Source organism: Erithacus rubecula (assembly GCF_903797595.1).
Source record: "Erithacus rubecula genome assembly, chromosome: 16".
NCBI classification, from domain to species: domain Eukaryota; kingdom Metazoa; phylum Chordata; class Aves; order Passeriformes; family Muscicapidae; genus Erithacus; species Erithacus rubecula.
Window position 1 is genome coordinate 17,411,527 of NC_136668.1, and position 25,780 is coordinate 17,437,306.

At 51.1% G+C, this 25,780-nt stretch overlaps 1 protein-coding gene across 2 annotated transcripts; it reads left to right on the forward strand.

Annotated features, from left to right (window-relative positions):
* Positions 1-133: 133 nt before the first annotated feature.
* LOC306808764 (RNA-binding protein 27-like) lies at positions 134-23,600 on the forward strand. Of its 2 annotated transcripts, XM_079319712.1 has the most exons (21): positions 134-286; positions 3,154-3,272; positions 4,037-4,161; positions 5,813-5,919; positions 6,469-6,656; positions 8,580-8,843; positions 9,346-9,573; positions 10,778-10,912; positions 12,812-12,961; positions 14,743-14,887; positions 15,171-15,324; positions 15,981-16,232; positions 17,260-17,388; positions 18,214-18,336; positions 18,880-18,954; positions 19,063-19,227; positions 19,641-19,745; positions 21,816-22,001; positions 22,257-22,343; positions 22,718-22,828; positions 23,442-23,600. In XM_079319712.1, exons 1-21 carry the CDS (start codon positions 141-143, stop codon positions 23,526-23,528), a joined length of 3,081 nt encoding a protein of 1,026 aa, XP_079175838.1. In that variant the 5' UTR covers positions 134-140; the 3' UTR covers positions 23,529-23,600. The 2 variants fall into 2 exon arrangements, with proteins under 2 accessions (XP_079175838.1, XP_079175839.1); XM_079319713.1 differs by lacking the exon at positions 12,812-12,961.
* Positions 23,601-25,780: the final 2,180 nt, after the last annotated feature.

Sequence of the window (25,780 nt, forward strand, 5' to 3'; positions counted from 1 at the left end):
GTCGCTGCGGGTTCATGTGCTCGCTCTACCGAACTTGCTGGTTCTCCCTGACCCTGGGCTCGGGCTCTGCGCGGCCGCCATTGGCTGGCAGCGCGGAGCGGCGCTCTCCGATTGGCGCGCGGCGCGGCCCCGCCCCGGCCATGCCCAGCAGGCTGCGCTGCGGGCGGTGCCGGGCAGGTCGCGGCGATGGCGGCGGTGTAGCTGCGAGCGGGCGGCGCGGGGCCACCATGATCATCGAGAGCGTCGACGCGCTCAAGTCCTGGCTGGCCAAGCTGCTGGAGCCCATGTGAGTGCGGGCGGGCGGCCGGGCGGAGCGGGGCACGGCGCTGCCCGCCGCCGGGCCCGGCCCAGGCGTTAGGGCCCTGCCCGGCCCGGGCCCCGAGTGCGGGACTGGCCGGCCCGGGTGCGGGGCCCTCCGCGCTGCAGCGGGCAGCGCAGCCGGGCAGCGCTGGGAGCGCGGGCCGGGCGGGCAGCGCCTGGGAAAGGGCTCAGCCTGGAGAAAAGGGGGCTCAGGGGGGATTTCTGGCTGTGCACGGCTCCCTGACAGGAGGAGACAGCCGCGGGTCGGGTCTGGGAGCAGGGACAGAGCAGAGGGAACGGCTCAGGGTGCACAGCAGAGGAATTGCTTAATGGAAAAGGTGTCAGGCCTTGGCAGGGAGGTTTGGAGTGTCACCCCTGGAGGTGCCCAGGGAAGGGCTCGCGTGGCGCTCGGTGCTCAGGCTGGTGACACGGGGACATCGGGCACAGCTTGGGTTTGCTGTTCTGGGAGCTCCTTCCCAGGCCTTGTGGCCCTGTGTGCTCCCGCTGCTGCCCCGGCTGTGCTGACCCTGACCTCAGTCCCAGCCCCGGCACCCCGGAGCAGAGCCAGGGGCTGCTGCGGGAGCTGAGAAAACCGGGAATAGCAGTGGAACTCTGGGGACCCTGCACTTCCATCCTGCAGACCATTACAGTGGGACTGGGATGGATGAAACTCTGGGGACTCTGCACTTCCATCCTGCTGTGCTTACAGTGGGACTGGGGTGGATGAAACTCTGGGGACTCTGCACTTCCATCCTGCTGTGCTTACAGTAGGACTGGGATGGATGAAACTCTGGGGACCCTGCACTTCCATCCTGCTGTGCTTACAGTAGGACTGGGGTGGATGAAACTCTGGGAACTCTGCACTTCCATCCTGCAGATCATTACAGTGGGACTGGGATGGATGAAACTCTGGGGACTCTGCACTTCCATCCTGCAGACCATTACAGTGGGACTGGGGTGGATGAAACTCTGGGGACACTGCACTTCCATCCTGCAGATTAGCATGCAGTCTGCATGGGTGCAGGTCAGCTGGTGCATTTGGTGGGTTCTGGTGGCCCATCCTGGCTGCAGTGCTGCTGGGTTTGTGCTGGTGCTGCAGGCACAGCAGGGCTGGCAGCTCTCATGCTGCTGAGTGCTGGCCAGGCTCAGCTCTCCTGTGAAATACAGCCAGGGCCTGTGTTTGGTAGCCCTTAGGTCTGCTCAGTTGCCATCATTAAGTATTGGGATTTTGGCAGTTCTTCATTATTTTCTTTTCCCCTTGTTACAGTTGTGTTTCTCTGGTTTTTGGTCAAACCCTGCTGAAGGTCTCTAGACTGGAGCTTGACTCCTGCTCCTGCATTTCCCTGCCAGCTCCAGTGGGTGTCCAGCATTCCTTGGGAGTTTGAGCTGCCCTGAGAATGAGAGGCAGGAAATCAAGGAATGGGTCAGGGGCTCTGTAGTGGCACTAGAGTGACAGCACAGACTGGCTTACCTGGAGCAGTGCACTCACCTGTGGGATGGGATGGGCTGCTTGGGAGGGACTGGCAGGAAGGAAAGGTGATGGTTGTGAAGTGAGGGATAGTCTCCTCTATTTGAAATTGAAGATTGGTGCTCAGTGGGTGAGGGCCCCAGCACATCACAGGCAGTGTATGCATCACATACAGCTTATTTCTATGTGTGTGTAAGAATTGTAAAATCTGTCAGTTTGTGGTTTCTTTGTTCTTAATTGCTCCATTTACCCTGGCTTTCAGTGGAGGTTGGGTGTTGTTGGAGGCTATAGGAGAGCAGAGCTGCTTGATTGCTGCTCATTGAGGATTTTTATTTCCAACACCTGTTGCCCTCTGCTTGGTTTTTTGCCTTTTGCTTGTTTTCTGGATCTTTTTCTTGCTTGGGATTATTTTCAGGTATATATACTCCAGAATCTTTCTATTTCCAGAGTTACTGTTCTCAGAAAATACACAATAATTTCTTTAAATGTCAATAACAAAAAAACAAACAAACAAAAAAAACCGTGTTAGTATTTTAGGTTTCTGCCCATCTGCACCCTCTGAGAGGCCAAAAGAGGAGGTGTCCCTTAGTCACACTGTTGCTGTGCTTCATACCTGGGTGTTCCTAGCAGCTCAGTAATGACATCTAAAGCAATATCCAGTTTAAGGATTAATGGTGAAGGGTCACTGCACAAAGTTGGTGTCTTAGGTCTTTGTGGAGCCAGACACAGGTGAGGAGACAACCTGGGTCAGTAATTGCTCCCCTTTAGGTGTTCTACCAGCATTGACAGGTTACTGTAAAATATGGCAGGGAAATATCCTTGAGGAGGAAACCAACACATCAGGACAGGCACCGAAGCTGTGCAGAGCATGTCTGTGTGACCTCTGGGATGTTTTCTGGACTCCTTTATAAAAATACTTTGATTTTTAAGTGCAGCCATGCAGCAGTGCAGCCATGCACCTGTGCTGTACCCGTGCAGCTGTGTGACAGCTGTGCAGCCGTGCAGCAGCAGTGCAGCAGTGCAGCCATGCACCTGTGCTGTACCCATGCAGCTGTGTGACAGCTGTGCAGCCATGCAGCAGCTGTGAGGCCATGCACCTGAGCAGCTGTGCAGCCATGCAGCTGTGCAGCCATGCACCTGTGCTGTACCCGTGCAGCTGTGTGACAGCTGTGCAGCCGTGCAGCAGCAGTGCAGCAGTGCAGCCATGCACCTGTGCTGTAGCCGTGCAGCTGTGTGACAGCCATGCAGCAGCCGTGCAGCAGCCGTGCAGCAGCCGTGCAGCCGTGCTGGTGCAGGGCTGAGCCCAGCAGCCCAGGGGTGCTGCAGCAGCTCTGGGCTGTGCAGTGGCCGTGCCCCAGCCCAGCTCTCCCTCCCTCTCTCCCCAGATGTGATGCAGACCCCTCGGCCTTGGCCAACTATGTGGTGGCGTTGGTGAAGAAGGACAAGCCCGAGAAGGAGCTGAAAGCTTTCTGTGCTGACCAGCTGGATGTCTTCCTGCAGAAAGGTGTGCTGGCCACAGCTGCCTGGGGGAGGAGGGAGGGAGATGCACCATGGCTGCCTTCAAAATCTTCCTAGCCGTGGATATTTCCTGCAGAGTTTGGAGGAATAAAGATCTTGTGATTAAAAAATAATAACCATAAGATGGAGTCGTGTAACTTGGACTTTTCATAGTGGGTGGGAGGAAATGTTCTTAAATAAAAGCAATTTAATTTAAAGTGTCAGCCGTGTTGCCAGATGCTTCTCTGGCAGGTGTTTGGTGACTTTTGAAAACCTGGTCTGTGTTAATCCTTCAGACTGCTGGGAGCTTCAGTTTGCTGGCAGTTTGCTTCACAGTCAAGGGTTTAAACACCTGAAAGTCTGACACTCACTGGGAAGGTTATTGTGCATTTCTTGTGATGTTGAACTGCTGATGGGGGTGTTGAAAGTTATTTACTCCCATAAAAATTGCCCTGAAGAGGCTTCTGAGTGTAGTAATGGAACTTGTGGATAGCTGTGGACTTGTTCCTTGGTTACAGGCTCCAGTCACCTGCCCCTTGGAGCAGGAGAAGTCTCTGTTCCTGTCTGTGGTGTACCTGAGGAGTTTCTTTCTCTAAATGAGCAGCCTCAAGTGCCACAGATGTAATTCCAGCTCCTTCAGTGGAGCTAATGCTCATTAATCTGAGCAGCTGCTGCCCACCTGGCTGACTGTTTTCAGGGTCTTCTCTGGTAAATGTAAGCATGCACTGAAATCCACATGTAACAGAGTGTTCTTGTGTTCTGTGTCCTCAGAAACTTCAGGGTTTGTAGATAAACTTTTTGAAAGTCTGTACACCAAGAGTTACCTTCCTTCTGCTGAGCCCACAAAGGCAGAGGCAAAGCCTGCAGGGCAAGAGAAAGAAGAAGTCAAGGAGGAGGTAATGTTATTTATTCTGTCTGCCTTTTATTTTCAAATTAGCACTCCTACATTTGTGAGGCAAAATGTGACAGAAAAATATGCTCTGTTGTGATTAGTTATCTCTGTGTCCAAAGAGCCATGGAAGGTGATTGTTCAGACAAGAGCATTTTACATCCCTTTGCAGAGTCTACATTCCATCAAGCACTGAGAAATCCTATTCTCAGCTCTGGCACTACCAGTGGATAATTACTTGGAAGGGTTTGAGAGGGAGAAGCAGCAAAAGCATTCCAAAACATTTCCAATTTTGTTATGTTCTGTGGGGAAAGAAAATTACTTAAAATGTGTTCTGTGATGCTTAAAATCATTGAAAAGCCTCTGTATTAGAATGATTACTTTGGAAAGTCAGCCAACTGTTTTCTATTTTACCCTGATTTTAAGTTATGTTGGCAAAATTGAAAGCAAACAGATTTTTGAGAGAAAGTGACAAGTAATCTCAGTAACTCAGTCAACCAAACCCAGGTCAGCCCAAACAGATGCAGGTCCTTATTTAACCTAATGTGGTTCATCAGGTGATTTAAATTAAAGTTACTTTTTACTTTTTTCCCCTCTTTTCTGATGTCCTTTTTTACCTGAAGATGTGGCAGATGTTATGACAGTTTATGGAAGTAGCTTTGCTCATGTGGCAGTTTGTAATTTGTACAAGACCTTCCCTGTAAGAGCTTTCCCCTCTGTTCCCAAATACTGTCAGAGGACAGAAAGTCCTGCAGAACCACCTTCCATTGGCTTGCCAGTGCTTGGTGGGGGCAGAGGAGGTTTGGGGGGCTGGAGGGCAGTGGCAGTAAGCAAAAGCAGATAACTGGGACAGTATTAGAGAATTCAGGACATCAGTTATTTCACATCAGCAAGGCCTGCAGGATGTGTCGTGAAGCTCAGTGTATGGGGTGGTTCCTGCACGTGGAGGCCACAAAATAAACCCCACATGGACTCACAGTGAGGTCAGGGCTGGAGCCCAGGAGCAGGACTGCAGCTGGAGCTCTCCAGAGCCCTGGCAAGCCAAGTCTTGAGGATTCCTGCCAGTTCTCCCCAGATAATCCTGTTTTACAAGGGTGCAGGAAGCCTTCCTTTTGATTTCAATTGAAAAAAAAGTCTTTTTTCAGTGTGAAATGGCAGCAGAAGTGCAGAGTGGGTCAGTGTTTTTCAGTAGTGGTACAGCTGGCACACTTCTGAACCTGCTGTGGTGTTTGCCAGCAGGAGATGAGACCAGTTCCACCATGGGAGCAGGTTTTGGCCTTGAAGCAGTTATTTAAATGTCACCTAGTGACTTCCCTGCCTGGAGAGGTGACTCCAGACTGTGTTTAAAGGTTCAGGAAATACCTCACTTGTAGAATTGCTTATGCTAAATAAGGCAGTAGAATGGAGAGAGATCTTGTATTTCATGAATCCTGTTTAGAAACAAAATATCAAAGTGATTTTATTTAGGGGCATCTCTTCTGCAGAAAAGAGTTTTGAGACCAAACCCCTCAACAGACTCTAGTGCTTGATTACTTGTAGTGCTTCTCTGGGCAAGTAATACTTGGGTGTTGTTCTCTTTGGAATGCTGTCTGTAACTTGAACTACATTTTGGTGTCGTGTTCTTCATTACAAAAGTGATATTCATCCTTGTTTGGTAGTTGTGTGTTAAACAGAATTTCCAAGAGTCTGTTGAAGAGGAGCGGGAGAGCAGGAAGAAGAAATATTCCAGTCCCCAGAGGAGCCGTGGAGACTCCAGTGAGCAAAGGTTAGCTTTGAGCCACAATATTAAGAATTTTTCCTGTATTTGCTGTCAATCTTTGTGGTTTTTTACCTTGTAGGTAGTGGTTTTTGTGAAAAATAGGGATTTTCTCCTTCCTCTGAGTGATACATTGTGCCTGTGCTGATCATGTGCATGAGGAGCCTCCCACAAGTTGCCCTCTTGCAAAAAAGTGATAGTATTCTTCAAATTACAATTCCTAGGAATGTCACCACTTCCATTGTTCCCCTTATTATATAAATGAAGAATATTTTGGGGGTCTTAGGGTCTGGGGGCAGTTTTTCACATCATGTCAGCATCACTCCTAGAGCCTGTTCTTGTTTGAGCATCATGACTGTCTCACCTTGCCAATTCCTACTCCTGCTTCCTGCAGACCAGTGAATCAGCTCTAGGATCCTGTAGTGCTGTGTGTAATGTGTGAAATTCTGGCTGCAGTGTGGGAAGGACGGACAGTATGTTTGTTTGTTTGTTTGTTTGTTGCGAGCTGTGTTTGAATTTTGTTTCTCTTTTCGCTGGTGCGGTCTGTCTGTGTCCTAGGTCCCGGGAGAGGAAGCGGGATGACGGGAAGTGGAGGGACTATGACAGGTACTATGAGAGGAGTGAGCTGTACAGGGAGAAGTCGGGCTGGCGCCGGGGCAGGAGCAAGAGCCGCAGCAAGAGCCGGGGGGTGAGCCGGAGCCGCAGCCGCAGCCGGGGCCGCAGCAAGGACCGCGACGGCAGGAGCGGTGAGTGCGGGGCGGGGATGGGGCAGGGAACAGGGCAGGGATACTGCTGCAGGGACAGGGAGCAGGGCAGGGACACTGCTGCAGGGACAGGGCAGGGAACAGGGCAGGGACACTGCTGCAGGGACAGGGAACAGGGCAGGGACACTGCTGCAGGGACAGGGACACTGCTACAGGGGCAGGGATACTGCTGCAGGGACAGGGAACAGGGCAGGGATACTGCTGCAGGGACAGGGAACAGGGCAGGGATACTGCTGCAGGGACAGGGAACAGGGCAGGGATACTGCTGCAGGGACAGGGAACAGGGCAGGGACACTGCTGCAGGGACAGGGCAGGGAACAGGGAACAGGGCAGGGATACTGCTGCAGGGACAGGGACACTGCTACAGGGGCAGGGATACTGCTGCAGGAACAGGGCAGGGATACTGCTGCAGGGACAGGGAACAGGGCAGGGATACTGCTGCAGGGACAGGGAACAGGGCAGGGATACTGCTGCAGGGATACTGCTGCAGGGACAGGGAACAGGGCAGGGATACTGCTGCAGGGACAGGGAACAGGGCAGGGATACTGCTGCAGGGACAGGGAACAGGGCAGGGATACTGCTGCAGGGACAGGGAACAGGGCAGGGATACTGCTGCAGGGACAGGGCAGGGAACAGGGAACAGGGCAGGGATACTGCTGCAGGGACAGGGACACTGCTACAGGGATAGGGCAGGGAACAGGGAACAGGGCAGGGATACTGCTGCAGGGACAGGGACACTGCTACAGGGGCAGGGATACTGCTGCAGGGACAGGGAACAGGGCAGGGATACTGCTGCAGGGACAGGGAGCAGGGCAGGGACACTGCTGCAGGGACAGGGCAGGGAACAGGGAACAGGGCAGGGATACTGCTGCAGGGACAGGGAACAGGGCAGGGATACTGCTGCAGGGACAGGGCAGGGAACAGGGCAGGGATACTGCTGCAGGGACAGGGCAGGGACAGGGAACAGGGCAGGGATACTGCTGCAGGGATGCTGCTGCAGGGACAGGGACACTGCTGCAGGGACAGGGAACAGGGCAGGGATACTGCTGCAGGGATGCTGCTGCAGGGACAGGGACACTGCTGCAGGGACAGGGAACAGGGCAGGGATACTGCTGCAGGGACAGGGACACTGCTGCAGGGGAGCATCTTCCTGCAGGGCCAGGGCCACTGCTGCATCCTGAGGGCTCCAGCAGGCAGGAAGTGCCCCTGAGAAGTTGGAGCAAATTATGGTAGCTTTGTGGTCTTGAAATTATTAAGATGCTGTTCTTCAGAGTAGAGCAATTAAGGGGTTTGTTTTCTTCTTTGCTAAGCTCTTAATTTATCCACAGGTGTGTTCCTGTGGATATCAGTAGCTCATATTTTTGTGCTGTGTGTTCTGACAAAGCTGTTGATTTTATTGGTTTTTCCTCCTAAGGACTGAATTTTTTGCAGTGTTTCACTCTTTGATCTTTGCTGTGTATTTTTAGAGAAGGCTTCTTTGCAGCTGCAGGTGGTTACCATATGATTGTTCTTTTAGGGCTAGGTCAGGTCTGTCGGAAAAGTAAGTGGCACAGATTACAGCATTCCACACGCCTTGAGACCGCGTTAGTTAAGGGCAGAGGTAGGTTTGTTGTTTCAGGCTTTTGCCCTTCTTTCCTCTTTAAAAGAGAGCTGTAAACCAGAAAGAAATTAGTAGAGTAGTAAAATGTGCGTTTTACAAAGAAAACTTTGATATTTCTGAAGTTAAACCCCTATTTACATTATATTTAGTTATTGCTCCATTAGTAAGACTGAGCTCCTTCAAGAACAGTTCAATGTGCAGAACGTTGAGTATTTCAGGGAATGTGTTATTATCTCTTGCTTGTGTCTCTGATGTACAGAGCAATACATGAAGGCTTTACTCAGCTTTATTTTTTTTTTAAACAGAACATCGAGAAAGAGAGAGATCAAAATACAAGAGTGAAAAAAATGATGTTGAAGGCTCATATAATCCAGTGTCTGCATCTCCCAGTAAATCCTCTGAGCAGTATTCCTCTGCACAAGCTATTCCCACTGCTGTAACTGCAGTTGCACCTGCACACCACCTTGAAAGCACCACAGAGAGCTGGTCAAGTTACTTCAACAATCACAGCAATCCCAGTTCATTTGGCAGAAACCCTCCTCCTAAAAGAAGATGTCAGGATTATGACGGTAACTGTTCCTTAGTTTTCAGTTTTGTGCCTTATTTCAATGTTGGTGATTTATTTTTTTAACATATTCACTGCAGTAGCATGAGGTGTGTACCTGGTATGTAAAATATGCAGAGATGACCTTTGTTGTACTGGAGAAATACCTAATCTTACTGGATGCAGTTTGGTGTGCTGTGGCAATTGCTGGATAAGAACATAGGGAGTTTTTTCACAGTTCTCTGTGTGCTTGACAAACCTCAACCACTGGCACTCCTGGTGCAGATTGTAGTGTGTGTGTTTAAAATAAACCACAGCCCTTCTGACTACTTTTTCTACAGCTGTTTTGATGAATGTGTGTAAGTTTGTATGATTTTATGAAAGTTTGTTCCAATTTGAATAATTGTGTGAAACCATACCTTACAGTGCAATAACGTGTCGGTGGGCGTGTTTTCTTTAATAAGAAAATCCCGCAGTGTTCCCGTGGCCGAGCCCCCGTGCAGTGACTGGCATGTCCTGTTTTACAGAGAGAGGCTATTGCGTGCTGGGCGACCTGTGCCAGTTTGACCACGGCAACGACCCTTTGGTGGTGGACGAGGTTTCCTTGCCCAGCATGATCCCGTTCCCGCCGCCGCCGCCGGGGCTGCCGCCGCCGCCGGGGCTGCTGCTGCCGCCGCTGCCGGGGCCGGTGCGGGGCCTGCGCCTCCCGGTGCCGCAGCCGCAGCCGCCGCCGCCCGTGGTGCTGCCCGTGCCGCGTGAGTGCCCGTGCTCTGCTCTGTGCTCTGTGCTGGGCACTGCACTGCCCAATTCCCCGTGTTCTGCTGGAGACCCGCGGTGTCCGACCCGCGGTGTCCAACCATGGTGTCCAGACCACGGTGTCCGACCCATGGTGTGCAGCTGTGGTGTCCAACCATGCTGTCAAACCATAGTGTCCGACCCGTGGTGTTAGACTGTGGTGTCCGGCCCATGGTGTCCACCCATGGTGTCCAAGCACTCCAAACCCAATGAAACCAGGCAGTGAATGGAGTTGGGGGTCTCTCAGCTCACCTCACTGGTAGCTGGCAGTGAATGGAGTTGGGGGTCTCTCAGCTCACCTCACTGGTAGCTGGCAGTGAATGGATTGGTCACAGACTGTTACTAGACAGGGTTTTTACCTGCTATAATGCCAAAAATGTTGCAATTCACTCTCCTGGAGATTCTCATAAAGCCCCAGTGTTGGTGCTCCATTATCTACCACTATAAAGCAATGCATTGTTACATTTAAAGTCTTTCTTAGCTCAGCCTTTTGTGTTATCTTACTGCATCTTATAAGCTCTATATAAGAAATAGCATATTAGGGGCATGCTTATTCTGTTTCAGTGCTGTCTGTTCCAGGGACAAAATAAATGCTGTGATAATTGTCCAATAGCAGCACTTGTGGGATGAGGAATAAATTGATACAGAATTAACCTTGAACTTTTTCTGAGCCCTTTAGCTAGTGGAACTGTCTTGCTGTGAGAATGGACAGTGCTCAGGATGGGCTGTAGTGTCACTTGGGGTCCTTTCTCATCACACAGTCATAGGGATGTCCGTGTGCATGAGGAAACCCAAGCACAACCAGCTGGAGAGCTGCAGTCTAAATGCTGCTGATGTGATCTCCTGCTCTGAGCAAACCCTGGCTCTCCATGCTAGAGCTGAGGGAGGAGCTGCTGTGGTTAAGGCATCTCTAGCTCTAGCAAACCACTGGAAAATAAAAGATACTTTTTTTCCCTTAAAGCTTTGTCTCTCCTGAGAAAGTTAAAATGTGTTGGAACCAGAGCAGCTTACCTGGACAGGCTTCTCAGTTACTGTCAGTGCAGTGGGACTGGACACAGTTGCAGCGCTGCCCGTGCTGGAGGCAGTGCAGCAGCACAGCAGGGAGGGGTTTGCACGTCCTGGTGTCCCTGTGTGCAGCTGAGCTGCTGTGTGCTGTCTTTGCAGGCCCTGCTCTGAGCCAGTCCAGCCTGCTGAGCGGCCGAGAGCAGCCGGGGCCCAGCGCCGTGCCCAGCCTGGCGCCCGTGGCAGCCCGGCTGCCCCCTCCCCTGCCCCAGAACCTGCTCTACACCGTGGCTGAACGTAAGCACTGCCTGCTGCTGGCCAAAGCTGCATTTCTGTCCTGTCTGCTTAGAAACTGCCGTCTGTCCTTCCTCCAGTGTGCACAAATCTAAAAAGAAGTCTGACGGCTCTCCCTGGGTCAGCCCATCATCCATCTGGAATGGAATGGCAGCAGTGCTCTGTCCTGCTCTGGCCAGCTCTGGCTTTCATGTGCCCACTGCCATCCCATTCCTTTCATTTTCAAGTCATTCTGTAGGGCATTGTAGGTGAAAGATAGATCTGCAAACCTGTGATTGCTGTTTAACTTGGGCTTTATTCCTCTCCACTTTGTACTAACACAGATGAGAGGGGTTGGGTTTTTTCCCCCAGCTGTATGCCTCAATAGTCTGTACAGTCTTCATAGGCATCAGTACTTTTTCTAATCTTTTTCCAGAATCACCCTAGTTCTAGCTTTCTAAAAGTTGGTAGCTTACACTGGACATGGCCCTCTTCCTAATAAAAAAAAATTAGAGTATGTTTTTACAAGGGAAAATAGCAAAATACCTCGAAAATCCTAGATTGCTCAGTTTAAGCACAACAAATTTTATTTCTTCAGTAATTAAAGGATTAATGGCATTTTCATGTTCTATATGACCAAAATAAGATAATTAAATATCTGTAGTTTACAATATTCTCATCTGGGGGTTTTATGACATAAACATTCTGAATTTCATTCAAAGAGGGGATCTAGTTCCATTCATGATCAGTGTCATTTTATCTGTGACTTCCATGCTTTTCAGAACTTCAGACACTCAAATTTCTTACTAGGTAATCTGCTCAGTTATCCCCAAATCCTGCTGGGTGTCACCATCTGATCCTTTCAGCTCCAGGACCTCTAGTGGGTGATTCTGCCTGTTGGAGCTCACAGGGCTCCACAGTAGCTCTATTCTCCTGAACTTCAGTGGAGATTCTCCTGTCCTGCTCTTGGGCTCTTGTGGTGGTTGCCCTCTTGCAGTCAGTCGTGTTCTAAGTCAGGGAAGAGGAGCTGGTTCAGCTCCTTTGAGGTTGGAGAAAGTTCTTCTTTTACAGTGTCAGTGTGGAAAATGTGGGGCATCTGTTTTTGACTGTAGAGTTGTCTTTGTTGCCACAGAGTAAGGAACTGAGGTTTTGGAGGGATTCATGTCTGTCAGGTTCCCCTGTACAGGCACTTGTTCTGTTCCTGGAGGTTCTGTTCCTGTGGAGGCTCTTCACACACTTCATTCATTCTAGTTCTTGTACAGCTTTTCCTTTTTAAGGTTAAAAAAATGCATTTTCCTCAATTTGGACCTTGGGCTGGAGGAGCAATAGGAGTCAGTTCTGTCATCTTGTATTCTTGTGGTGACCTCTTCTAATGAAAATGGTCATTAGTACCTTGCCTAAGCTAGGCAGCTGATCTCACTCTTAGATGAAGTGAATTCAGTAGGTAAGTATTGGTTCCATTACCTCATTTCTCAGCTTTCTTTGATTGAAATCATTTAAGAATGTTCTTCACCTAAATTCTTTTCTGAAGAGAGCTAGACTGTTGGGCAGCAAGGGCTGGAAGTCTCTTTGCATCTTAAACCCTACAGTATAAGGGCAGAAACCAAAGGTTGTGTTGTGCCCTTAACCACTGCCAGCTGCTGTGCAGCTGTCACAGACCCCTCAGGCCCTTCCAGGCTGGATCAGGTGTGACCTGTGTGCTTGCACAGACAGTACCAGAATACAAACCAGAGCAGAATGTGTGCAGATAGGCCAGGCCTGAAGCTCAGGTTTGCAGTGCCTCACAGGTTGGCTGTACCACTCTCTTCTCTTCATCCAGACAGCTTCTGACTCTTGGGCATCCCTGCACTTCCTTGAAGGAAAACTAACCCCGAGTCTTAAACTCACTTGCAAAACTCTGTCGTTTCTCTCCTTTTTTTGTAGATACATATGAGCCAGATGGCTATAACCCTGAAGCTCCTAGTATTACCAGTGCTGGTAGATCTCAGTATCGGCAGTTCTTTACGAGAGCACAAATGCAGCGGCCCAATCTAATTGGCCTAACATCTGGGGAGATGGATACAAACCCTCGAGGTAGGAAGGGTTCTGCTCATTGCTGTTGCTGTTTTTATCCAAGATCATCAACACCTTTCCCTCTTTTCAGGCACTAGTTTTTCTCACTGATCTAGTGTTTCATTTTTTTGGACGTTTCTACCGTTTTTTTAAGTGCTAACATTCTCACATTAAGGTCAAAGCAGCCTTTTTGATTAAAAATAACCACTTACTTGGGAATGCCACAGGGGTTTTGTTGGTTGGTTGGGATTTTATTCCTCTTAAGCCTGTGAAGGTATTTTCCAGGTGGTGGGTGCTCCCAGAGAGGGAAATGGTGCCCAAGGCTGGCTTTAGCAGCAGAGTCTGCAGAGTGCTTTAGGTCAGCCATGGGGTGAGCCAAGCTCCTTGCCTTGGCTGCTGTGGCAGTAAGCAGGGAGCTCTCCTGGCAGGTTTGGTGCTGCATGGTCTGGCTCTGGCAGCCAGGTGTTCTCTCTCAAATGAACATCACAGGTGTCATTTCAATTCCCCAGCTCATGGGAATCCCAGTCTGCACTTAGGTAATTCCTGGCTCCTGCCTGAATGGATGTGGCTGCTGTCTCTTGGTGGTGATGTGTACAAAGGATCTTTTAGGGAAGGGCTCTTCAAAGTTTAGTTTTGGTAGCAAAACTTACTTTCTCCCTTGTGTTTTTCATGCCCTGATCCTTAAAACCAAAGATGTTAAATTTTGGGTTTAATTGTTACACTTCAGTGTTTCTTACTCAGTAGGTAAGAAAGATTTTTTAAATTTTATTTTCAGTATTTCTTTCCAATGACTCATCTCATAAGGAATATAGTTAAATATTAGTGTAGAAATTGCTGTTTGCATCTTAATGAGTGTCACAGAGGCAGGCTTGGGGATTAATTGCTGCCCCTCAGGTTCTCCTTGAGAGCCCATCCCAGGGGCAAGTGCTCAGTGACAGGGCCTCACACAACTTGTTTTACTCTTTGTCACAGGTGTGAAAGGTTTGCTCTCAGATCATCCTCCAAAGTGAGGATGCCATGCCCAGAAATGCCCAATCTCTGTTTTCACCAGTGTAACTAGCAGAGCCCTGCCTTATATAAAAGCCATAGAAATTGCTGTATAACTCAGACTTCTTTTTAGGAGTTGAATATTTGGCATTCACAGGAGACTGACACCAAGGGCATAATCTTGAAAAGGTTGCAAATCAATTTCTAGCAAACTTTGTATTGATAGAATTTGTTTCAAACTTGAATGTCTCAAAATAGTGTAATAGTTGTGCTTATTTCAGAGTTTGTGGCAGAAATCTGGCTGGAGGGCTGGCAGTGGGATGGCAGTGGGAAGAAGGGTTCTTGTTGCTTTTGCTCTGTCAGGGGTTCACACAGGCTGGTTGTGAATTCAGCCCCTGCCCCTTGCAGAGCTCTAACCCAAAGCCTGGGGTCCACCCATGGTTCTTCTCTTTTCTATTCTGTTGGGATTTGGGGTTTGGTTGGGGGTTTTTTTTGGTTTTTTCTTTCTTTCTTTCTTTCTCTCCTTTTCTTGCAGAATCTGAGTTTTTAGTACCTGAAAAATGAAGTTTTAGCTTTTTTTTCTTCAAGCTAATACTAACCTTAGTCAAAACCCATCCCTCTCAGCTGGACCATGCGTGTTTCTGTCAGGATGTTTAGTCAGGCTAGGGAACAATCTGAATTATTTTATTCAGAAACAGAACTGACCACTTTGGTAAAGTCTCCCTAATGTTTATATTTTTAATCTGTTCTGTTTTGCTGTGGGAAAGCTTTTCCATGTGTGGTGGAATAACACAGGCCTTTTCCCTTCCCTCCAGCTGCCAACATTATCATCCAAACTGAACCTCCCATTCCCATTACAAATAACAGCAATGTCACTAGAGTTGTGCTGGAGCCAGACAGCAGGAAAAGGTCTCCAAGCAGCCTGGAATGTCCACCACTGAAGAAGCCCTGGCTGGGAAAGTAAGAATTAGCTGCAGATGTTAACTGCAGTGTACTGGATTGCTGTCAGGGCTGTGAGCATTGCTGCTCAGCACTCTGTAATTTGGGGTGGTTGGCTCAGTCTGTGCCCACATAATATGGGGACTAAACTTGGGTTCGGGGGGAAGCTCTTTTGTTAGTGTCTAAAGGGTGCACTTCTGTACTTTTTAGGGAAAAACTGCCATTTACATGTGTGTTAACCTCTGCTGCCTTACTTAGACACACATGTACTTATCTGAACTCTTCTTGTTCCTCTTTTCTCCAGGCAAGTAAATAACAACCAGAACAAGCCAGGGTTTTTGAAGAAGAATCAGTATACTAATACAAAACTAGAAGTTCGAAAAATTCCACCCGAATTGAACAATATCACACAGCTCAACGAGCACTTCAGCAAATTTGGAACTATTGTAAACATTCAGGTAAAAAAGCAAAGTCCAGTTTTATGTCTGTGTGGGGGTATTTTTTTCCCTGAAGCCTGCTTGATTACTGCATGGTGATTTGAGAAATTTTAATGGAGACAGATTGGGAGAAGAGGTAATCAAGTTCAGAGAAACCTTGTCTTAGTCTACTGTGTTATTATCTTAAATCTGTAAAACTTACTGGCTTCTGCCTTCATGATGCCAAATTATATTTGAAAGGCTGGCAGGTTTAACAGTGTCTAAACCAACTCAGGTTTTTGAGCAAGTTGTGCATAACTTTTGAAAGAGATGATGTGACAGTTTTGTGTGATAGTTTTTGGTATTTGATGGTCAGGATCTTGACAAGGATGCTGCAGTAAAGTCTCTATCTGCTTCAGTTTGTTACCACTTGGCATCCTAGAACTCCGAGTACATGATACTGTTGGTGGAGGAGGCTTATTCATTCCTTTATTTAAATGTACATAGACTTTGCTGCAAGTACAAGTAATATTTGTCAAAAGCTGCTTTGCTTTAATTACACAGAGTGTCTTACCAGTGTTTTGAGCTGTTAATGCACTGGATACCCAGCTCCTCATTGCACCTTGTTGTGGATGGGTTTGCTGATGACTGCAGTGTTTTCCTCCTTGAGCACCAACTGTCTGTGACCCTTGCTGTAGGTTGCTTTCCAGAACGACCCCGAGGCTGCTCTGATCCAGTACCTGAGCAATGAGGAGGCCAGGAAGGCCATCTCCAGCACGGAGGCCGTGCTGAGCAACCGCTTCATCAGGGTGCTGTGGCACAGGGACAGCGAGCAGCCCCCCCTGCTGCAGCAGCAGCAGCAGGCAGCCAGCCCGCAGGGCCTGCAGCACCTGCAGCAGCAGGCACTGGCCACACCACCTGCTGGGAGTGCACACAGCAGCCTGGCCAAGGTACGGGGCAGCAGCGTGCAGGGGGTCTGCTGCAGGGGACAGTGTGCAGGGGGGTCTGCTGCAGGGGACAGTGTGCAGGGGGGTCTGCTGCAGGGGCAGCAGCGTGCAGGGGGGTCTGCTGCAGGGGCAGCAGCGTGCAGGGGGGTCTGCTGCAGGGGACAGTGTGCAGAGGGGTCTGCTGCAGGGGACAGTGTGCAGGGGGGTCTGCTGCAGGGACAGTGTGCAGGGGGGTCTGCTGCAGGGGACAGTGTGCAGGGGGGTCTGCTGCAGGGGACAGTGTGCAGGGGGTCTGCTGCAGGGGACAGTGTGCAGGGGGGTCTGCTGCAGGGACAGCAGGGGGTGTGACCCCTGCAGGGACAGCAGTGTGCAGGGGGGTCTGCTGCAGGGGACAGTGTGCAGGGGGGTCTGCTGCAGGGGACAGTGTGCAGGGGGGTCTGCTGCAGGGACAGCAGCGTGCAGAGGGGTCTGCTGCAGGGACAGCACTGTGCAGGGGGGGTCTGCTGCAGGGGACAGTGTGCAGGGGGGGTCTGCTGCAGGGGACAGTGTGCAGGGGGGTCTGCTGCAGGGACAGCAGCGTGCAGAGGGGTCTGCTGCAGGGGACAGCGTGCAGAGGGGTCTGCTGCAGGGACAGCAGCGTGCAGAGGGGTCTGCTGCAGGGGGACAGAGGGGGTGTGACCCCTGCAGGGGGACAGCAGGATGTGACCTTGCTGCAGGGGACAGAGGGTGTGACCTGGCTGCAGGGGGATAGCAGAGTGTCTCACCTTGCTGCAGGGGACAGAGGGGGTGTGACCACTGCAGGGGTACAGCAGGGTGTGACCCCTTCAGGGGACAGAGGGTGTGACCTGGCTGCAGGGGGATAGCAGAGTGTCTCACCTTGCTGCAGGGGACAGAGGGTGTGACCTTGCTGCAGGGGGACAGAGGGGGTGTGACCCCTGCAGGGGACAGAGGTGTGACCTTGCTGCAGGGGTGTGACCCCTGCAGGGGACAGAGGTGTGACCTGGCTGTGTTCACACCCCTTGCTCCCCAGGTGATGAACAAGCCCCTGGCCCCGGGTTCCTATGTCCTGAACAAGGTCCCGGTGAAGCGGCGCCTGGGAGCAGCAGGGGGGAGCCAGCCCGAGCTCAGCCAGCCCGGGGCTGGCCTGGAGGACTCTCAGGTATGTTGAGTGGGCCATGGACGTGCTCTCAGCTGCAGCTTTGGCTTGTCAGTCAGGAAGGAACAAGCAAAGAGAACTTGTGAATTGTTCCCACTGGGTTCTGTTCCTTTTCTGTTTCATGCAGCCACTTCAGTCACTTCTCCCTCATTTCATCCACTGTTTATATGGAATAGGGACAATAACTTTAGGAACTGTCGACTATAACACTATCAGTGTTGTAAATAGCATAAAATATTTTTGGCAGTGCTTGATAGTAAACAAATCTGACGACCTGTATGTGAGACCAGCCTCTTGTTGACAAATGTAATGGCTCTCCCAGTGATTTTTGAGCTTATGCTGTGCTTTAAGAGCAGTGCTAGAAGCTTGGAGATTATTTGTACCCAAAGTACAAGCCAGTCCTGTTCAATTCACACTGATAGTGTAGTGCAGCAAGTGTTCTGGGCCATGGGGAAGTCCTTTCAAGGAAGGAAGCATGGAGTGGCTTTTGCTGCCTTACTTGATCAGGAAGTAGAATGTTGGGCTGTGACTGCAGGGCTGAAACTAAGGCAAGTGCAGATCATCCCCTTCAGCTGTGTCTTGGTGGGAATTGGGATGCAAAGGTATTCTGTCATGGAGAAGAACAGCCAAGTATCTTTTTCAGAAATCCTTTTAACTAATGTTTTTATCCATGTGTTTTAATTGCCTTAGTCTTTCTGCATCCTTGCACAAATCTGAACATCTGAGTTGGTGTTTCAGGGAACATGATCTGCTGAAGTTCCCTGCTGATGTATCATGGTCACTTTAAAGTATTCCATGTTCTACTGTGTGTGGTTTTTACTGTTTCAGATATTTCCTACTTCTACAAGCCACTCAAAAATGGTTTACAGTTCTTCAAACTTGAAGTCAACTCTAAAGTCTGGTGCAGGGTCTAAACCTCACGACGTGCAAGAAGCCCTTAAAAAAAAGCAGGTACTTGATGCTTGATGGCTGACTGTCAGTGTAGGGAGCAAAGGGCTTTAAACACAGGGTTTGGTGGCACCTGAAACCTCAGCTCTCCTCTGCAGCTTTGTGTGGCTGTGGAGCTGGTCGTTGTTATGGGATGGTCTTGCAAACACACATTGGGGTAATCATGTGTGGAGTGTCCTTCTGGTTTGTCTTATCAATGCTCTTTGCCATTTTGGGCTTTCTGGTTTGCTTGGTGTTTTCTGGATTTAATCTCTGCATGTGTGAGGCACTTGCATGAGTACACAGTATGTTTCTTATGAGGTGTCTGAAGGGAGCAAAATGATAGTAAAGTAACTTACAGCAGGAAATTGGCATTTTTAAATTTTTTATCTATTGAATTAGCTGCACTTCATACTTGTGCTTTTTGCAGACAGAACTTTTGGTTGTGGATATCACTTCCATAGCTTGGAGGGGAGAGTGTGATCTGTATGAGTACATCTGTGATCTCTGAGTGCATATAATGCTTGACTGCTTTTTACTGATGAAAAGAATTCTCTCCTCTTACAGGAGGCAATGAAACTCCAGCAAGATATGAGGAAAAAGAAGCAGGAGATGTTAGAAAAACAAATAGAATGCCAGAAGGTAAGTCTGGGATGTGGCTAGTAAATGCGTTCTGAATTTTTTAGATACCTGTCTGTTCAGGACTTTTTTCCTGTAATTTTATGTTCCTATTCCTGTATTGTTGTATAGATGTTGATATCCAAGCTGGAGAAAAACAAGGCCATGAAACCAGAAGAGAGAGCAGAAATTATGAAGACTTTGAAAGAGCTAACAGGAAAAATATCTCAGTTAAAGGATGAATTAAAAACATCATCTGCAACCTCCACACCATCCAAATTGAAGTCCAAGACAGAGGTATTTATTGTGCAACACACTTGCCTGCTTGGTTCTTGTAACTATTTCTGTTAGTATGTCTTGAGCAGCAGCATTATGTCAACACACTTGCAGCATTTTAATGTGAGTGATAACCATGGACAGACAAGGCATGGTTGAAGGAACTCCATGACCTAGTTTTGCTTGTAGCTCATTCATGCCGTTGCAGTTCTAAAGCAGAGAATTCTGGGTCCTTCAAAAAATGGGGTGGGACCACACACACAAGAGGCAACCAAACCAAAACTGAATTTAGAGAAAAGTGTGTCTGGCTGTTGTGTCCTGATCTGTCTGTATCATTTACACAAAGGTACTCCTGAAGGGGAATAAGACATTGCAAGTGTGCCTTACAGTTCTGCCCTTTCTTTGTGGTTTCCCTTCCCACCTGTTTCCTGAAGGCCCAGAAGGAGCTGCTGGATGCAGAGCTGGACTTCCACAAGAGGCTGTCGTCCGGCGAGGACACGACCGAGCTGCGCAAGAAGCTGAACCAGCTGCAGGTGGAGGTGGGTCAGCTGTGTGCCTGCAGCAGCAGCAGCTGTGTGCCTGCAGCAGCAGCAGCTGTGTGCCTGCTGCAGCTGTGTGCCTGCTGCAGCTGTGTGCCTGCAGCAGCAGCAGCTGTGTGCCTGCAGCAGCAGCAGCTGTGTGCCTGCAGCAGCAGCAGCTGTGTGCCTGCTGCAGCTGTGTGCCTGCTGCAGCTGTGTGCCTGCAGCAGCAGCAGCTGTGTGCCTGCAGCAGCAGCAGCTGTGTGCCTGCAGCAGCAGCAGCTGTGTGCCTGCAGCAGCAGCAGCTGTGTGCCTGCAGCAGCAGCTGTGTGCCTGCAGCAGCAAGAGGCTGTGTGCCTGCAGCAGCAAGAGGCTGTGTGCCTGCAGCAGCAAGAGGCTGTGTGCCTGCAGCAGCAAGAGGCTGTGTGCCTGCAGCAGCAAGAGGCTGTGTGCCTGCAGCAGCAAGAGGCTGTGTGCCTGCAGCAGCAAGAGGCTGTGTGCCTGCAGCAGCAAGAGGCTGTGTGCCTGCAGCAGCAGCTGTGTGCCTGCAGCAGCAGCAGCTGTGTGCCTGCAGCAGCTGTGTGTCTGCAGCAGCAGCAGCTGTGTGCCTGCAGCAGCAGCAGCTGTGTGCCTGCAGCAGCAAGAGGCTGTGTGCCTGCAGCAGCAAGAGGCTGTGTGCCTGCAGCAGCAGCAGCTGTGTGCCTGCAGCAGCAAGAGGCTGTGTGCCTGCAGCAGCAGCAGCTGTGTGCCTGCAGCAGCAGCAAGAGGCTGTGTGCCTGCAGCAGCAAGAGGCTGTGTGCCTGCAGCAGCAAGAGGCTGTGTGCCTGCAGCAGCAAGAGGCTGTGTGCCTGCAGCAGCAAGAGGCTGTGTGCCTGCAGCAGCAAGAGGCTGTGTGCCTGCAGCAGCAGCAGCTGTGTGCCTGCAGCAGCAAGAGGCTGTGTGCCTGCAGCAGCAAGAGGCTGTGTGCCTGCAGCAGCAAGAGGCTGTGTGCCTGCAGCAGCAGCAGCTGTGTGCCTGCAGCAGCTGTGTGCCTGCAGCAGCTGTGTGCCTGCAGCAAGAGGCTGTGTGCCTGCAGCAGCAGCAGCTGTGTGCCTGCAGCAGCAGCAGCTGTGTGCCTGCAGCAGCAGCAGCTGTGTGCCTGCAGCAAGAGGCTGTGTGCCTGCAGCAGCAGCAGCTGTGTGCCTGCAGCAGCAGCAGCTGTGTGCCTGCAGCTGCTGCTGGCTCTGTCCTGTCCCTGTCCCTCTCACCTGTCCCTGTCTCTCCCCAGGCTGTGTCCTGTCCCTGTCCCTCACCTGGCTCTGTCCTGTCCCTGTCCCTCACCTGGCTCTGTCCTGTCCCTGTCCCTCTCACCTGGCCCTGTCTCTCCCCAGGCTGTGTCTGTCCTGTCCCTGTCCCTCACCTGGCTCTGTCCTGTCCCCTGTCCCTCACCTGGCTCTGTCCTGTCCCTGTCCCTCTCACCTGGCCCTGTCTCTCCCCAGGCTGTGTCTGTCCTGTCCCTGTCCCTCACCTGGCTCTGTCCTGTCCCTGTCCCTCTCACCTGGCCCTGTCTCTCCCCAGGCTGTGTCTGTCCTGTCCCTGTCCCTCACCTGGCTCTGTCCTGTCCCTGTCCCTCTCACCTGGCTCTGTCCTGTCCCTGTCCCTCTCACCTGGCTCTGTCCTGTCCCTGTCCCTCACCTGGCTCTGTCCTGTCCCTGTCCCTCTCACCTGGCCCTGTCTCTCCCCAGGCTGTGTCTGTCCTGTCCCTGTCCCTCACCTGGCTCTGTCCTGTCCCTGTCCCTCTCACCTGGCCCTGTCTCTCCCCAGGCTGGCTCTGTCCTGTCCCTGTCCCTCTCACCTGTCCCTGTCTCTCCCCAGGCTGTGTCTGTCCTGTCCCTGTCCCTCACCTGGCTCTGTCCTGTCCCTGTCCCTCTCACCTGGCCCTGTCTCTCCCCAGGCTGTGTCTGTCCTGTCCCTGTCCCTCACCTGGCTCTGTCCTGTCCCTGTCCCTCTCACCTGTCCCTGTCTCTCCCCAGGCTGTGTCTGTCCTGTCCCTGTCCCTCACCTGGCTCTGTCCTGTCCCTGTCCCTCTCACCTGGCCCTGTCTCTCCCCAGGCCGCCCGGCTGGGCATCCTCCCGGCGGGGCGTGGCAAGGCGGCGGCCGCGGGGCGGGGCCGGGGGCGGGGCCGGGGGCGGGGCCGCGCCGCCCAGAACCACATGGTGGTGGATCACCGGCCCAAGGCGCTCGCCGTCGGAGGCTTCGTGGAGGAGGAGAAGGACGAGCTGGTACAGCACTTCTCTGTGAGTCTCACCTGGGAATCCCCATCTGCTTCCTTTACTGTAAAACCAGCTCCTCTTAGAGCAGCAATAAATCTGAGCCCTGGCCCAAAAGTTCGAGTGCCACAGCACTGCTGCCTGAGGCAGCTGGGGGTCCTCTGGCTCCCACTTCTGCCCAGAAAATCAGATTGTGGTGTCACTTCAGTGCACCACAGTTGTACCGCGTGATTATGGAGATGAAGAACATTACTGCTGGTCCTAATGAACTTTTCCTCACAGAAATTTGGAGATATTGAAGATCTCCAAGAAGAGGATTCCCCATTAAGTGTTGTTGTAACCTTTAAGTCCCGCTCAGAAGCTGAGAATGTAAGTAGAATCATTTTCACATATCTGAAATTAGAGTTTTTACGTACTCGTGTCTACCTTTGTATTTGAAAGAGGCTGTGATCCCCAGTTTGAGTTGACAGTGTGTGGTGCTCCTGCTGGTGCCCTGAGCAGTGGCAGGGATTCCCCTGGCACAGCAGCACGTCCCTGGCAGTTCAGAGCTCTGCTCCTCCTCCCACACTGCCGGGCCAGGAGCAGCATCTGCCACATTGGGGTGTGGCTGGAGTTGCTCTTGGAGCACCGAGGTGGTTCATGGTGGTTTATGTGTTTGAGATCTCCCAATGCCTGTGTGCCACGTGCTCTGGGCCTGTTGCTGAGCTCTTCTCCTGAGTGTGCCTGTGCCTCTCCCTGCTCAGGCTGCTAACCAGGGCTCCCGCTTCAAGGACCGGCGGCTCCAGATCTCGTGGCACAAGCCCAAGGTCCCCTCTGTGTCCACAGAGGCTGAGGAGGAGGAGTCCAAGGAAGAGGTATGAACATCTCCTCATAACCTGCTCATTCTTACTGGAATCTAGTGGCTGAGAGCTCTTAGGATACAGTTTGCTGTGTGCTGAAGAAATTTCATAAAAGATGTTTTTACAAACCAGGAACTGAACTGGTTTTGAATAGTCAGGTACATTTCCCACATTTTAGAATAGAGAAAATGGGAAGGGGGGGAAAAGACACTTTGTGGATGGTCTGTTAATTTGTCAGTGATGTAAACAAGCCTTGGGCTCTGTATGTGCAGGCTGCAAAGCCTTTCACTCCTCACTCTCCCAGCTCTGCTGTAGAACTTGTGTGTTCTTCCTGTAATTCACCTTAACACCTTAAGCTTTTCAAGGTTACTTTGTTGTGGCATTTAACAGATACCTTGTTTAGGAGAGGGTGAGTGGAGGTTTATTCCTGCTTCCCCTGCAGCTCTGCTCTGTCCTTCCTGCTGTGAGGCTGCTGTTCTCACCCCAATCCTGTTTGGGGGTAGCTGTGTGTGACCCCTGGTAACACCCAGACCAGGTCCCAGTGCAGCTGCTGCTGTGGGCTGGGATGTGTCCCTGGGCACTTGGAACTTGTGTCTGAAAGCTCTGGTTTTTGTTTTGCTTCCTCCAGGAGACTGAAACCTCAGATTTATTTTTGCATGAAGATGATGATGATGATGATGAAGATGAGGATGAATCCCGTTCCTGGAGAAGATGAAACTTGATGTTCGAAATGTATCATTTTAGGAATATAGTTCAAACTACATCTTTTAAACGTTTATTTAAGGAAGTTGATGAGCCAAAAAGAGCTTTACTTTCTTTTCAAACCACAAGAGCAGTTTGGTATGAGAACATTTGGGACACAGAGCTGTGAGACTGAGCCAAAGGCCCAGGAACTTCTTACAGGATTATCAAGCTCACCAGGGCGGTGATTTTTTTCTATTTAAGAAGGATTAAAAGTGGGGGGAGGGTTGGAAATCAGTATTTTCTTGTTCTCTTTTTGTCACCTGTAATACCTTGTTTTGGGTTTTTTATAATGTGATTGGTTTGTTAGTTTATAATTGAAAAGATATTACAGGTTTTATTTAGCAATATTATGGGGTTAGGGGAAAGACAAACTTTCATTAAATATTATGAAAGAAAAACTGGCCTCATTTGCTCGTTGGAAAAAGGGAGCATTTTATTTCCTGTGGAGTCTCATGTTATAGGAATTACTTGTGGCTGGATTCTTAAATCATTTACTTCAGTATGTGTGACAGCCACAGGGTCTGTGCTGTGCTGCTTTTTGTGAGAAGAGGTGGAAGAAACAATTCAACAGGGTATTGTTAGAACATTGTCCAGTTCCCTTTGTTTCTCCAAGTTCTGCTTCACAGAGCCATCAGCAGGGACACACACTGGAGTGGATTTTCACTCCTTGTTTCCTTGTCATTTCAGTGTAAGGCTCAGTGTAAGTCAGGCTGTTCATTGCATTTCAGTATTTGTGAGCAATGGAAGGAGTTCAGTCTTCCTCAAAAGCCCCTGAGCACCAGGCAGGAGCTGCTCTCCTGTCCCTGTCCCAGCTCTGCTCAGAGCAGGGGGGGTCACCCACAGGACTGGGGGTCCTGCCCCAGCCCAGGGCCAGTGTCCCCAGGGTGTTCAGAGCTGGGTGTGCAGGGGGTGTCCCAGGTGTGTCCCTGTGTCCTGCAGGGTGAGTGTTGCTGCTGGCACAGGGTCCCAGCTGGGGCTGGGCTGGCTCTGGGCTCTGTGCCCCCTGCCTGGGGCACCCAGCAGCCCCTGTGCCCCTGCCCCCTGTCCCCCTGCCCTGCCCCCTGCCCTGTCCCCTGCCCCCTGTCCCCCTCTCCCTGTCCCCCTGCCCCCTGTGCCCCCTGTCCCCCTGCCCCCTGTGCCCCCTGTCCCCCTGCCCTGCCCCCTGCCCTGTCCCCTGCCCCCTGTCCCCCTGCCCCCTGTCCCCCTCTCCCTGTCCCCCTGCCCCCTGTGCCCCCTGTCTCCCTGCCCCCTGTCCCCTGTCCCCCTGCCCTGTCCCCCTGCCTGGGGCACCCAGCAGCCCCTGCCCTGCCCTGTCCCCCTGCCCCTGCCCCTGTCCCCCTGCCCTGCCCCCTGTCCTGCCCAGCTCCTCCCTGCAGTGACCCAGTGGGGCCCTGGCAGGTGCTGGTGCAGCACAGCACCCACCCCAGCTGTGCCTCACCTGCCTTGGTGTGGCTGTGCCAGGGCAGCTGCTGCCCCCCTGGGGCTCTGTCCTGGTGCTGGGCTGGGGGTCCTGTAGCATGTCCTGATTCCTGTCAGCTGAAGGGGATGTCTCCAGTATTGTCTCCTTCCAAAGCTCTCCTCTTCCTAGAATTAGGACTGTCCTGCTAATGCTGAGACTAAGTTCCAGGCATGAAGAAATGGAGGAGAAACCACCCCATGAACTGACAAGAATGTCTTGCTCTTCTCCCATCCCCTCTGGGGGTTTTAATGGCTGTGGCACAGTGTGTATCTTGACAAGTCCATTGCAGCAAACATGTCTGAGTCCTGACAACTTAAGGAAAGAGGGATCAAAAGGATTTATATATTTTTTTGTACAGAGTTTTTTCTTAAACTGTATAATTTTGTAAATATTTTGCTTTTTTTGTGTACTAAAATTACCGGCGTATAGATTTCAATAAGAATTGTTGTATTTTTGTATTTGGAAAATGAAAATTACAGTGGATTAATTAAGCTGTAAGAAAAATTGCAGTAGCCTTCCACACACAGAGAATGGATTCCTTTTCATATGGTTTTAGCTGTGAAGTGTCAGTGGGGTGGAGCAAGGGCCCTGTGAGCCCCCCTGGGTGCCAGGGGCCATCCCAGTGCCCCCAGCCCGGGCCAGCAGCAGCTGCTGGGCCACTGCCTGTGCTTGGGCTGGGTTTGCACAGGCAGCAGGGCAGCACAGCTGAGCTCTCCTGGTGGTGCTTTACTGGGAATCCCACCCAGCCTGAGGGTGAGGGGGTG

Coding starts and splice junctions, on each gene's coding strand:
- LOC306808764 (XM_079319712.1), top strand. CDS start 141: ATGCCCAGCAGGCTGCGCTGCGGGCGGTGCCGGGCAGGTCGCGGCGAT. Junction 15,325..15,980: donor GAACTATTGTAAACATTCAG/GTAAAAAAGCAA, acceptor CCCTTGCTGTAG/GTTGCTTTCCAGAACGACCC. Junction 18,955..19,062: donor AACAAATAGAATGCCAGAAG/GTAAGTCTGGGA, acceptor ATTGTTGTATAG/ATGTTGATATCCAAGCTGGA.